The 13,877-nt window shown below is 44.6% G+C and overlaps 1 protein-coding gene across 1 annotated transcript in view; it reads left to right on the plus strand.

Moving 5' to 3' along the window:
- LOC306966785 (uncharacterized protein) overlaps positions 1 to 13,877 on the plus strand; it is a gene marked incomplete at both ends in the record, with an annotated part of 30,899 nt that overhangs the window by 10,551 nt on the left and 6,471 nt on the right. The window contains 11 exon segments of the mRNA XM_079561602.1: positions 6,451 to 6,585; positions 7,071 to 7,211; positions 9,492 to 9,531; positions 9,627 to 9,649; positions 10,073 to 10,182; positions 11,436 to 12,098; positions 12,101 to 12,813; positions 12,855 to 13,047; positions 13,050 to 13,419; positions 13,488 to 13,655; positions 13,723 to 13,861. Of these exon segments, the coding sequence (XP_079417728.1) occupies positions 6,451 to 6,585; positions 7,071 to 7,211; positions 9,492 to 9,531; positions 9,627 to 9,649; positions 10,073 to 10,182; positions 11,436 to 12,098; positions 12,101 to 12,813; positions 12,855 to 13,047; positions 13,050 to 13,419; positions 13,488 to 13,655; positions 13,723 to 13,861 (2,695 nt within the window).

A 13,877-nucleotide genomic window follows, 5' to 3' on the forward strand; every position in this document is an offset into this window, starting at 1 on the left:
CCTCAAATGAAATAAATAAACTCATCAACATTTCTGGTCCTTTTTACATTTGCTAAAGGTCCATAAAGCTGCACAATATGACTGATATTATTGTATTACTTAACGCACAGGTTTGAGCATTGTTGGCAGTTGTTCTACTTAAGTGCTTTCCTTTAGGCTACACAACAACCTGAGACGATAAAAGAACTGACTGCTTCACTCATCTCTTGGGGTCCATACACCCCTTTATTCTATAAAAAGGGGGCATTCCCTTCATTCTGCTGGGACAAAACTGCGTCCAATTTGGTCGCATATAGGCCTAAAAATGTGATTGGTGTGACTTATTATTTTTTCTGGGACGCACCGGTCTAACTGCAGTGATCCTCCCCACAACCCCTTATCAGACAACTCTTATCACTGTAAACACTGATCAAGTTGCGCACAGTTCTAACGCCATGGCTCGAAATTAACTTTTTTTCTTGGTAGCGCGTGTGCTCCTAATTCTGAAATGTAATCGTTATTGTAATACATTCTTGCTCATTGCAATGCTACCTACCCCCGACTTTCTCTGCTCCACCCTCCGCCCCCTGCTTCACTGCACTCCCTGCACATCGTCTCTTCACTCTGCACCTTCACTCTCCTCATTCGGTGCTGTGGAGACAGCTTCATAACACGTGCTACAAGCTGCAAACTCCTTTGCCAGGACCTTTGAAGACGTGTTTGACATTGTATTTGTTACTTTATGTTTTGTATTTTGCGAGCGCGACAATGATTCACTTTCAGCGCTGCACGAGGTTGTGAGCGGGAGTGAAGTTTCGGGCGTCATTTGAGAGATGCCCCCAGTCCAATAAGTTCATGAATGATAAATACTCCCTGTTTAATCAGAGAGACTACAGTTGCGTAAAGTCATTGGCACATTCAGTGAAAGTGGACTGATAAATGAGAGCGACGCACAAGAACTTATACGTAGGCATAGAGAACATGGTTGGCCCAGCGCGTGTGACTGAAAGGACTGACAGCGGAGCTGAGCAAAAAGAGAGGAGAGATCTAGTTTATGATATGCTCTCGAACTATTATTGAACAGAAAGTTTGCTGTTGACAGGCAGCGTTTATGAAAACTATGATGCTAGTTTTTTTTAAGGTAACCCGAGAAGGCATTCTTTTAAGGTGGACCGGAGCATTTACGCTGGTCTGAAACATGGGAGTGATTCTATTTTCGCAAAGGCTTAAATTTGCGAGCATATGGGACTAAAATGATGGCAATTTCGAGCCCTGTCACGCAAAGGAGAATTTACTTAGACGGGCATTTTAAGATCCCTGCCGGATCCTGTCAGAAGATAAGTACTTGGATGGGAGACCGTTTGGGAAACGTTCAGCACACCACCACCAAGTACGGAGTGAATGAATTATGCAATGTAAAGGGTCTTTGAGTGTCCAGAAAAGCGCTATATAAAACCAAAGCATTATAATTATTATGATATTATTATTAGTATAATTATTAAAAAGACAGACTTGCACCTGCTGCTACGTTCTGCTCCACTCCTCGTTCCAATGCCTCAGAATAGCCGCAGAATTTTTTTAATAAGCTAAATAGTGAAGATTACTGCGCGGATTTCGAACTACTCCTGGTATTATTACGCCTTACAATATAGTTCCCCCTTTTATCCGCTTAGAAAATCCACATTGTTTAATTTTGTGTATTTATACTTGTAGTGTAACACTTCACGTAACCATATTTAAATAGGGAAAACGTGGAAGAGCTTGGTAGCTTCTATCTTGACCTGTTTTGGAGCTATAGAGGAGAGAGGCTAAATGCTAACGCCGTCTGCGCTGTGTTTACGTGACTGAAGGCACGGGTGAAGACCAGACAGGTCCTAAAGAACTCGTCAAAGCTAAGGTAAGAACATATCTCAGTATGGAAAAACGGTGGCCGATTCCTTTAATAAAGCGTCTCAAAGATTTAAAGCTAATGACGAAGTCTTGTGGTCTATTAAACACATCCTTAATTTAACACATGAAAGTTATGAAAAAGAGATTCTTAATCTTAGTGGGACTATCCTGGTTAAATAAAGGTCAATAAATAAATAAATGAACAAGACATGAAGTCAAACTTCTGCCATTTGGAGAAACTGACACTCCTCTGTTTCATTTATGAGAGCTGTACTCACCTCCTGGCAAACTCTGACCGGTCGTTATCACCGCAAGGTTTCCCCAGACAGAGCCAGCCAGGTCTGAAGGTCTGTAGAGCCTTTTCTGTGGTCCTGTGGTCTGGCTTTGCTACAGCACCCCCTGGAGGAAACAAAGCACATAATCACATAAAAAGCTAAAAGCGTTCAGCTCAACACATTTTAAAAGCAGGACAAAAATCTCATCTCGACTCCAGATCAAATGTACCTGTTTCTGATCAGCGGTGAAAGTCTGGTGAGCCGCTCCACAGTCTCATGATGCTGAGGTCCTGAGGAAGCTGTTGAATACAGATATTTATGTAGAATTAGAAAGCTTATAATTGAGCTACTCGTTAAAATAAGCGTCAAAGAAAGCGCTATGAGAGCACGTTAAATACATTCATATCATCACGTACCTGTTCAGCATTTTCACAATAAAGAAGAAATATTTGTAGTTGTTATAAATGTTACTTTCTTGACATTTTATTCGTGTAAATCACTAAAAATAGCGGGGGGTTTTTTATCTCGAGATTCTTACCTCGCGCTGCTTGAGCTCGTGCACTGCTGGTCTACGTGCACGTTACACTGCGTCACTGTTGAACTTTTAATTTTTATTCAAACTATTTATTTTTAATTATTAAATATCTTCTTGTTAGTCAGTTGATTTGCTAAATCCTCGTACAAACGTCAAGAATAAAAAAGTTTTGTGTGCACAATTATCCAACCAGCAGGGGCCGCTCTGACGCCATATTCTCAGTTCACGTGATTTGAAGTAACACATTCTCAATATGTTTTCTCTACGTTGATGACAATTAGTTTTATGCGGGTTTATTTGCAAAGCACAATTCATACAAAGAGTATGTTGAAAGTCACAAGTTGGCAGATCAAATCATTCCCTAAAAAAAATCAATATAGTCACTAGGATATTACATTTGAATGCAGATAAAATACTTTATAGGACTGTCTTCAGGCATTGTTTTACAGTAGCCCCAGTCAAAGAAAAATACAAATATAATTGTTTTCAAACACGTATCTGTGCCTCATGTTTCTTCTCCACATGGACAAAGCACCAGAGCTGTAGAGCGGCCGAAATATTTACTCAGTAGCAACATTACTTTTAAATAATTTTACTCAAGTCAAAGTACTCGGAGAAAGGTTGCTTGAGTACTGTGAGCATTGAGTAACTGAGCGGAAAAAAACTGATTTATAAATAAACATAAAATCATGTGGAAACCGTGATATTCCCAAAAAATACAGAAAAACAAAAATAATTATATTTTATCAATCGAAATAAAGCATTCTCTGCTTAGATAATTTACTCACAGTGGAAAAAGTAACAATTATTTTTACTCATGTAAGAAACTGACACTGCATTATAATTTTATTCAAGAAGATGTAAAAAGTATTGAATGATAAAACTAAGAGGTACAATTTCTTCAAAACATTACTCAAGTACATGTTGCGTACATGTGAGTATTACCCGTTTCTGCTGCTGATAAACTGTGTAAAAGTCTGATTTAAGATTCAGCAGCAGGGCCGGCTCCTCAACAAAATGACTGAGGGCACAAAAGGGTGAAAATTGAGATTCTCTGCATTAAAATAATTTATAATGCAACCAAAATTGAGGGGGGAAACCTTTTAATGCACCCTTTGGCACCCTGAAGAACCGGGCCTGTTCAGTCGTGACATCAATGATGAGAAACAAAACACAAATGCCAGAAAATAAACAAAAACAGTTTTTCTGAAGAATGAACTGCATCTATTTTAGGTGTCACATGAAGCCTTTGCCACTTAAAGATTTACTCACTGTGGAATAAGAGCACGGATACTTCTTTCAAACATTGTAACTATATTATTGGAGTACTACTGGCCTCTGCAAAGCCCAGACCTGCTTTGGCCGTGGGTTTCAATGATGGACCGTGGAGATTTAGCCGGGATTGTTTTTTTGATTGTTTCCGCCATAAGTTTGTTTGTTTGTGCTGTAACTCGCTCCTGATTCGTCCATTTGTATCACATGGTAAGATTCACATTACTGCCCGGCAACATTAAAGCATACACTAGTTTGCGCTAGCGAAGAAAAAAATATAAATATCGACTGCCAAAGTGATATGAGGCTGTTTCAAACTGTCACTGAAGCTCACATGTTTTTGTCTCTTCTTTTGTGTTTTTATGAGTCGATGTACATTATCATAATACCGCTCACCAGAATCTCACCGTTTGTCTTTTAAAATCCACTACAAGCTGCACTGTGGTCGCCCACTGCTTCAAAGGATGGGTCAAATCCAGATAATTCATTTCCCTACGGAGACAATAAAGTAAACATTCATCTTAACACAAACTGATTCAATAGCTTGTAGTTCAGTATGGGAAGAGTTCTAAACTGTGGGCTCAGTATTAACATGGTTTAGTCCTGGTTCAGGGTCACATACACAATAGACAAGGTGGTGAAGGAAGTATAGTCTTAAAAAAATATGCTCAATTACAGACTCCCAATGTTTCACAGCATCTTCATCTCTTCTGCTCCATCTGAACCTCTCGTCTGCATAATCCCCACTCACACCAAATAACTTATACGATAAATCTGCTCCTTATTCTTCAGCATTCACAGATGAAGTGTAGTGTCAGAGTTAAAGCATCTTTTCACTGTGTTGGAGCGCCCTCTGGTGGATAAATATGCAGGATTACTCAAACTCCCAATTATGTGCATGTTTTTAAGTGACAGAGAAAACTGCCCAGACACAAGGAGAAGAAGTCACAGTCTAGGAGTCGAACCCAGGACCTTCTTGCTGGGAGGCAGTGCAGAAGGTTCAGACACTTTTTCTCTACAAAGAAGTGTCTGTTTTCAGACACCGAGCAGACGATCCCTTTCATTTATGAAGCTAAAATGTAAATATTAAGTATAACTATATAATAATATAAATCAGGGAGTCAGACTCGTCCTCAGAGCCACAAAAGCTCAGTCAGAAGAGACACAGGGAGCTAAGTTTAATTACATAAATGCCTGAAATAGAATAGGTGGAGCGGTCACATGACTCCAGGTGGAACAGGTCTGACTGGTGAGAGAGGGAAAGCATTTAGAGACGACGCTGACGCAGTAAGTTTGTTTTTATGATTCCAATGTTTAAAACTGTCACATTATTTCATCTAATTGTGTCCAAATGGAAATATGTTTTAGTCCAGAACTGGAGCAGTTTGGGTTTAGGCCTGGGTTGAGCTCAGATTGTTTGCATTGTTTTTTACTGGAGTGAAATCCTGGTTTAGGACTGGATTTACACCTGGTTTATCTTCGGTTTAATCATGGATTTGTCCAGACTCAGACCAAGTGTTTCATAATCCTGACTCAGAAGGTTTTACTTTACAGGAATTATGCTGTTTGCAAACCACTTTTTTCTAAAATAGCTGCACAGAGACCCTCACAAGCACGAGGGGAACCGTGAAATCCAGTCCTTCTTAAAAGTCATGAGCAAAAAAATACTCAAATACCAAAGTTGGAAGAGGTCTCCAGCCCGTGACGGTGGTGTCCTTCTGCTGTTGGGACATGTTTTCAGAATTTGGATAAAATTACTTATCAACAATTGACATCACTGCACTGCGGTCGCCTACTGTAGACATTTCCCTGTAGACAATAAAGTACACATTGATCTTAACCCAAACCAATTCGCTCAATTTCCTGGTTTAGGACTGGATTTACACCTGGTTTGTTATCGGTTTAATCATGGATTTGTCCAGACTCAGACCAAGTGTAGCCCTGGATTATCTTCCTGTTTTTGGGCTGTATCATAATCCTGACTCGGAAGGTTTTAACTTTACAGGAATTATAAAATGAAGGGAAATGCAGTTTTATGAAACTGAAATAAATACTAACGTTGGAAGAGGTAATCAGCGCGTGATGGTGGTGTCCTAGCCTGGTTTTATCATATTCTCGTACTCATTTCGTTTCGTACAAGGGTCTGGATCTTCACGTTATCGGGTGAAAGGGGTGAAATCCTTTGAAACGACTGGACCTGATTTTCGCCAGCGTTTGGTCGTGACGTATGTAATGCGCCCGAGTGAGTGAAGCAACTATCATTGAGGGCATTCCTTGCGCATTCCAGGGTTGCAATTTTCATTTCTGGATATTTTTGTATCCACCGCCGTTGCCAAACTACACCCAGCAAATGCAGATATCAGACCCAGATGTACATGTAGGGAAACCAGGCAAGTGGTGTCCTTCTACTGTTGAGCAATGTCTTTAAAATTAAATTTCTATCAAAAACAACGGTCTACATAACTGTATGTTCTGCTCAAATGAACTTCTGATTCTCAGCAACATGGACCCACCTGGACCTGTCCCCGGGTCCAAACCCAGACCTAAACCTGCTCCCAGCTCTGTGTCTCTGAGAAGTGACCACTCTAAAGGCGAACCTCTTCATTTTAAAGCGCCTCCTTCTGAAGAAAAGAGGTAAAGCACGTTGTTAAAATAATGTGACCAAATGTGAGTGTCATTGTAGGATGTGTCAGCTGCCCCTCAATCAAACAATATACAAGTCAAGTATGTACGAAAAAACTAACCTTTATTTAATCAGATATAACTCTTGAAGATTATTGTCTAATTTCTATGGATGACCTGGCCAAGAGCTCAGCAGCAAATTTCAAACCATTGTAAGTTACATTAGGAACATCAGCTAACAATTTACACATCAAAACACTGCTCACCAGAATCTCACAGTCTAAAATCCAATAAAGACTGCACTGCTGTCGCTCCAGTGCTTCTCAGGATGGGCCAAATGCAGAGAATACATTTCCCTATGGAGACTTTTAGATGCATTTTATTCTTAACCCTAACCAATTAACTCAATTTTAGTTTAGTAGGTAAAGAGTTCGAAGCTGTGGGCTCAGCATTAACATACAAATATGAAACCTAAATTCTGACCTTCTGATTCTCAGCACCTATGACATGGATCCACCTGGACCTGGACCTGGGTCTAAACCAAGACCTAAACCTACTCCCAGCTCTGTGTCTCTGAAAAGTGACCGATCTAAACGCAAACCTCCTGACTTTAGAGAACCTCCTCCTGAAGACCAGAGGTAAGGCATGTTCTCAGGACATCACTAGGGTCCCCTCAGAATCATCCTTTAGTCCTGGTTTAGTCCTGGTTCAGAGTCAGAGCTGGTTTAGTCCTGGTGTGAGCTGTAGATGGTGAGTCCTCAGGAGGAGGTGCTTCTTGTGAGTCTAAGGCCAACGCAAACCGAAACACTTTGACACGCGACAAAAGAGCCGCCTCCTTTATTTTCTATGAGAGAACACACACCAAAGTTGCAGTGACGCTGGACCCCGCACCACGATTCAGATCTGCTGAATCCAGAGGCGGCGCCGCGGAGGAAAACACAGGCTTTAAACCTCCTGCAGCGGGACACAGGCGGGTCTGGCCTGTGACAGACAGGGAGACCGCCGTAAACTTTGTTGGGAGGGACGAGAGAAGCCGTGGAGACAGAGAAACCATCGTCAGGGCTCAGGCATCAGGGGAAACATGTTAAACTCGTGTCTGTCGCCAACTCGTTACTAACCTGCGAAACAGAGCAACGATTGCTCTCTCTCTTACTACACGGACCTACGTGCCTTCAATTACACTGCGTTCCAAATTATTATGCAAAAGACATTTTCTAAGATTTTCTAAATTGTCAACTCAAATGAGAGTCAGCATAATTTTAACTGGTAGAGGAGTATTTAAATGTGGTTGAAAAAAATCTCCCAGTGATAACAGTATCTTTTTCAAAAATAAATATAGTGTATATATATATACCTCAAAATCTACTGTTCCAAATTATTATGCAACTCATCATTTCAATACATTTTAAAGCTTGTAATGAACTGAAAATGGTCACTTGTTGAATTTGTAGCATTAGGAGGTCATATTTACTGAAATCAAAAGCTATTTCAATCAAAAAAATATTGACATTGATATTGAAAATATATTTGACCATAGGAGCCCTTGTGTGAGAGCAGCTTCAAAATTCTTAAATCCATTAAACTTGTGAGTTTTTGGACAGTTTCTGCTTGGATTTCTTTGCAGGATGTTAGAATAGCCTCCCAGAGCTGCTGTTTGGATGAAAACTGCCTCCCACCCTCATAGAAGTTTTTTTTGTTGAGGCTCCAAAGGTTCTCAACAGGGTTGAGGTCAGGGGAGGAGGGGGTCCACATCATGAATTTCTCTCCTTTTATGCCCATAGCAGCCAGTGATGCAGAGATATTCATTACAGCAGGACATGGTGCGTTGTCATGCATGAAGAGGATTTTGTTCGGGAAAGCACGGCTCTTCTTTTTGTAGCATAGAAGACAGTGGTCAGTCAGAAACCACATATTTTTCAAAGGTCATTTTCACACCTTCAGGGAGCCTAAAAGGGCCTAAAAGTGCCAACCAGCTCTCTCCCCATGATTCTGGCCCAAAACATAACCCCACCCCCTCCTTACTGACGTCACAGCCTTGTTGGGACATTGTGGCCATTCACCAACCATCCACTACTCCATCCATCTGACCATCCAGGGTCACACGGCCTCATCAGTGAACAAGACTGTTTGAAAATGAGTCTTCATGTATTTCTGAGCCACTGCAGCCAGATAGAAGGTTTATGCACAACTGCAGCCTCTGGAGGGTCCTACACCTTGATGTTCGGGAGACTCCAGAGGCACCAGCAGCTTCAAATACCTGTCTGCTGTTCTTTAGCAGCTGTTCTCTTAATCTGATGTGTTTGTCTGGCAGAAACCGTCCATATTGTGCCTTTATCTGCACAAACCCTCTGAATCAGCCACAAATCTCTTATCATGATGATTACGCTTTTCATACCTAAACCAAGGCATTCAACTATTTTACACTTTTCATCAGCAGAGAGACCCTTTTTCTTTACCATATTGCTTGAAAATGATGATCTGCTGAATAAAGTGGAACACCCTTTTTCAGTAGTTTTTCCCTTAACTGGGCTTAACCTGAAAACTAATCATCCCAGGTCTCTGAGATTAATGTCAGTGATTCATAGAGCCCCAAGACACGATACCATCCATGAGTTTCATTCATTTCTATTTTTTTTTTACCTTTTTGACAAAAATACAATTTGCATAATAATTTGGAATGCAGTGGATTTATGATAAATGTATAAATCACATGTTTAAAGCCCCGCACAGTTTGAGAAAAGCCTCTGAAGTGCAGTCCGTGATGCAGCGTGCTCCAGTGTGGGTTGAAATCCCACATGGACGTGCGTCAGTTGACGTGCCGCAGCGCGCAGCGTTCTGTGCGTTGGGTTTAAGTAAGTCCAAAGGCGGCTGCAGTGGTCTCTGCTCAGTCTCTAATGTTTCTGTTTGTTGGTTCACAGGGAGCCAGGCCCAAAGGAGCAGCTGGACGCCATATTCACGGTGAGTAGCCACGACTGCAGCATGTGTGGGGTTCTCTGTGGGGCTCCTCAGGTCCTCTCTTTGACTGAAACTCTTTAAATCTGATTCTATTCCAGCGTCTGGAGGAGGACATCCTGACGTTTGTCAAAGAGCAGCTGCAGAGGCTCCACAGGCTCCTGGTCTCAGAGTACCCAGAGAGTAGCTCAGAGAGTGAGGAGGAGCAGAGCAGCAGAGAGGCTGTGCTGAACATCACCCTGGACTTCCTGAGGAGGATGAAGCAGGAGCAGCTGGCCGAGCATCTGAGCTCCTGTAAGAACTCTGTCTACAGTAGGGCTGTGCCGGTTTGGATTTTTTCTTATCGCGGGCGCTAATCAACAAATTCCCGCGGTTTTGCGATGTACCGCTCATCGGCGTCAGAAGCGTTTCGAAGCTGGGGGGACACGTTTCAAGAGGGGGTGGGGCTATCCAGGCACCTGAGCCGCTGTTCTCCTGCCAGACCTGGCACTTTATGAAAAACTCGCTCTTATGAGATGACGCTCATGTTCGCTGATCATTGATTCAGCTTCAGCCTCTCGTGCGAGCCCGGTGCAGTTTCTCCAAACTTAGGCTACATCAGCCTCACCCGCTTTGGAAACACATCCAAAACTAAAGTTCCTTACCTGAAAGTTACTGGTCAGGCCCTTTGTACTGATGAAGAAGGGAAACACGCCGTCCACCTGCCGAGGACCGCGAAGTGTTCTGATCCTCCATGTGATAATCCGTGAAAAAGTGTCTTTGTGCTTTGGTTTGTTCAAATCTGCCAGTCTGTCCAACGATCAGCCTCTTGTCTTCATAGTTTAGCCGTTTTTCCCCGGTTTACAGAGGCATGTTTACATTTCAGCCGCTCTGAGGTGACGGTAGCGGAGCCGCATTAACTTTAGGTAAATGCCTCCTGCTCATGAGCATATGGAGCTGTATCTCGTCATCCACACACTACTCGCTCACGTAGGCCTGATATGTGGACTGCCTGTGGCAGGGTGGCTGGTTTTTCATTTTATTTTCACCTGTGGCTAGTCTTTTTGAGACTTTTGACTTTTTTGTTGAGACACTTGTTCTAGTATTTTATTAGTTCCTTTTCTGGTTAATTTCACCGTTTTTCCATACTGAGATATGTTCTTACCTGAGCTTAGACGAGTTGATACGTACCTGTCTGGTCTTTGTGTGTGCCCTTAGTCACGCAAAAAGACCAACGATGTTGTTTGGCCTGTCGCAATGTATTCCTATAGCTCCAAACGTGGAGTTTTAGTCACAGAGGATTATGGTCCTGGTTAAAACTGGGCTCTGGGGCTTTAGTTCTGACCCACAGCTCATGGCACTAAGAAATACCACAGTTTAACAGAGTCTATATTTTACTGATCGTCTGCCCCTATGAGGAACACAATACTGCCCTCTAATGTTCTGTGTCTAAACATTTTGTGCGGGAGAAGACTGGCCTCCTTGATTTAGATTTGTGTTGGATCGCTAAGTAGAGCCCACAGTGGGTGATCGATCAGAATCACACCAGATGTTTCTTTGGATTCGATTTATTGAAGTTACAACTGTATATGTGAGTGTGTGTGTGTGGTTTTGTAAGATGCACACAGAATAACAGGACAGTTGTATTTTCAAGGTGGGTTATGGGTGCTGCGAGCGTACACTACTGGCAAAAGTCTTGCTGAATGATACCAGCTAGCCTGCATCGACTTGTGATTGACTAAGAGTCCAGGTGAAGCGAGACGTCCCTTTGTAAGAGAGAGAAAGTCACAGTAAAGTGTCTGAGCGGCCACAAGGGGGCCTTTTTTTTACACATTTAGTAGTGAAAACTTGTTTTTCAAAATAGACTTGAATAACTATATTTGAGGTTTGTGTCCAGTGAAGAGTTCATTGTTGTCTCTGTCTTTACTCAGGGGGTATTGTTGGAGTTTGCAGAGATAAACTGAAGACTCATCTGCAGCAGAGGTTCAGCTGTGTGTTTGAGGGCGTGGCTAAAGCAGGACACTCCGCCCCCCTGCACCAGATCTACACAGAGCTCTACATCACAGAGGGAGGGGCCTCAGAGGTCAACCAGGAGCATGAGGTCAGACACATCGAGACGGCGTCCAGGAAACCAGCCGCTACAGAGACCAGCATCACATGTGAAGAGCTGTTTAAAGGCCCCGCCCACAGACAGCAGCCAATCAGAGCAGGGCTGACAGTGGAGAAACCAATCAGGACGGTGGTGACAAAGGGCGTGGCCGGCGTGGGGAAAACAGTGCTGACTCAGAAGTTGAGTCTGGACTGGGCTGAAGGCAGAGCCCACCAGGACGTCCAGCTGCTGTTCCCCTTCACTTTCAGAGAGCTCAATGTGCTCAGAGACACAGAGTACAGCCTGGTGGAGCTGCTGCACCACTTCTTCAGTCAAACCAAAGGTCTCTGCAGCTTTCAGCAGCTCCAGGTGCTCTTCATCTTTGACGGTCTGGACGAGTGCAGACTTCCTCTGGACTTCAGCCGGACCCGGGTCCTGACGGAGCCCACAGAGAGCGCCTCAGTGGAGGAGCTGCTGGTGAACCTCATCAGGGGGAGCCTGCTTCCTCCGCTCGCCTCTGGATAACCACACGCCCCGCGGCGGCCAATCAGATCCCTGCTGAATGCGTCTCCATGGTGACAGAGGTGCGAGGGTTCAGCGACCCACAGAAGGAGCAGTACTTCAGGAAGAGGTTCAGAGACGAGCAGCAGGCCACAGACATCATCTCCCACATCAAGAGCATCCACAGCCTGTACATCATGTGCCACATCCCAGTCTTCTGCTGGATCCTCTCCACAGTCCTGCTCCATCTGATGGAGACCAGAGAGAGAGGAGAGCTGCCCCACACCCTCACCCAGATGTACATCCACCTCCTGGTGGTCCAGGCCAAAGTCAAGAACATCAAGTATCATGAGGGATCTGGGACAGACCTTCACTGGACTCCAGAGACCTGGGAGATGGTGCGGTCTCTGGGAAAACTGGCCTTTGAGCAGCTGCAGAAAGGAAACCTGATCTTCTACGAGAGTGACCTGAGCGAGTGTGGGCTGGACGCTGCAGCCGCCTCAGTGTACTCCGGAGTCTTCACACAGGTCTTTAGAGAGGAGCCAGGCCTGTACCAGGACAAGGTCTACTGCTTCATCCATCTGACTGTGCAGGAGTTTCTGGCTGCGCTTCACGTCCATCAGACCTTCTTCAGCTCTGGGGAGAACCTGCTGTCCTCACCACACTCCTCTGAGAGCCCTGACCCCGAGGAGAGCCTGCTGTCCACACCACACTCCTCTGAGAGCCTGACCCTGAGGAGAACCTGCTGTCCATACCACACTCCTCTGAGAGCCCTGACCCTGAGGAGAACCTGCTGTCCACACCACACTCCTCTGAGAGCCCTGACCCCGAGGAGAACCTGCTGTCCACACCACACTCCTCTGAGAGCCCTGAGACCTTCTACCGCTCTGCTGTGGACCGGGCCTTACAGAGTCCAAACGGACACCTGGACCTGTTCCTGCGCTTCCTTCTGGGGCTTCTCTGCTGACCAATCAGAGCCTGCTTCCAGGTCAGCTGACTCACAAAGGAAGTGACTCGACCAATCAGGAGACAGTAAAGTACATCAAAGAGAAGCTGAATGAAGAGGGTCTGTCTGCAGAGAGGAGCCTGAACCTGCTCCACTGTCTGAACGAACTGAACGACCACAGTCTGATGGAGGAGATACAGAGATACATGAGAGAAGGACGTCTCTCCTGGTTATATACTCCAGCTCAGTGGTCTGCTCTGTCCTTCCTCTTACTGTCGTCAGACTCAGACCTGGAGGAGTTTGACCTCAGAAAATACTGTCCCTCAGAGACAGCTCTCCTGAAGCTGCTGCCGGTCGTCAAAGTCTCCACCAAAGCCATGTGAGTCCAGACTGTATTTAAACACTTGTGTCTTGGCTCTCGTCTCTAATCGTCCTCTCTGTCCTCAGTCTGAGCGGCTGTGGCCTGTCTCCTCTCAGCTGTGCTCCTCTGGCCTCAGTCCTCAGCTCCTCCAGTCTGACTCACCTGGATCTCAGTAACAACGACCTCCAGGACTCAGGAGTGGAGCTGCTGTGTTCTGGACTGAAGAGCGCCCCCTGCAGACTGCACACCCTCAGGTGAGACGCTCCCATGATGCACTCTGTCTCTGTGTCCACATTAGAGGCTAATGCTGTGTGTCTTTAGTCTGTCTGGATGTCTGGTCTCAGAGAGGGGCGGGGCTTCTCTGGCCTCATCTCTGAGCTCCGCCCCCTCCCACCTGAGAGAGTTAGATCTGAGCTACAACCATCCAGGACCCTCCACCGAGCTGCTGACCGCTCTACGGGCCCCTCAGGGGCCCC

Source organism: Gobius niger (assembly GCF_951799975.1).
Source record: "Gobius niger genome assembly, chromosome: 8".
NCBI lineage: Eukaryota > Metazoa > Chordata > Actinopteri > Gobiiformes > Gobiidae > Gobius > Gobius niger.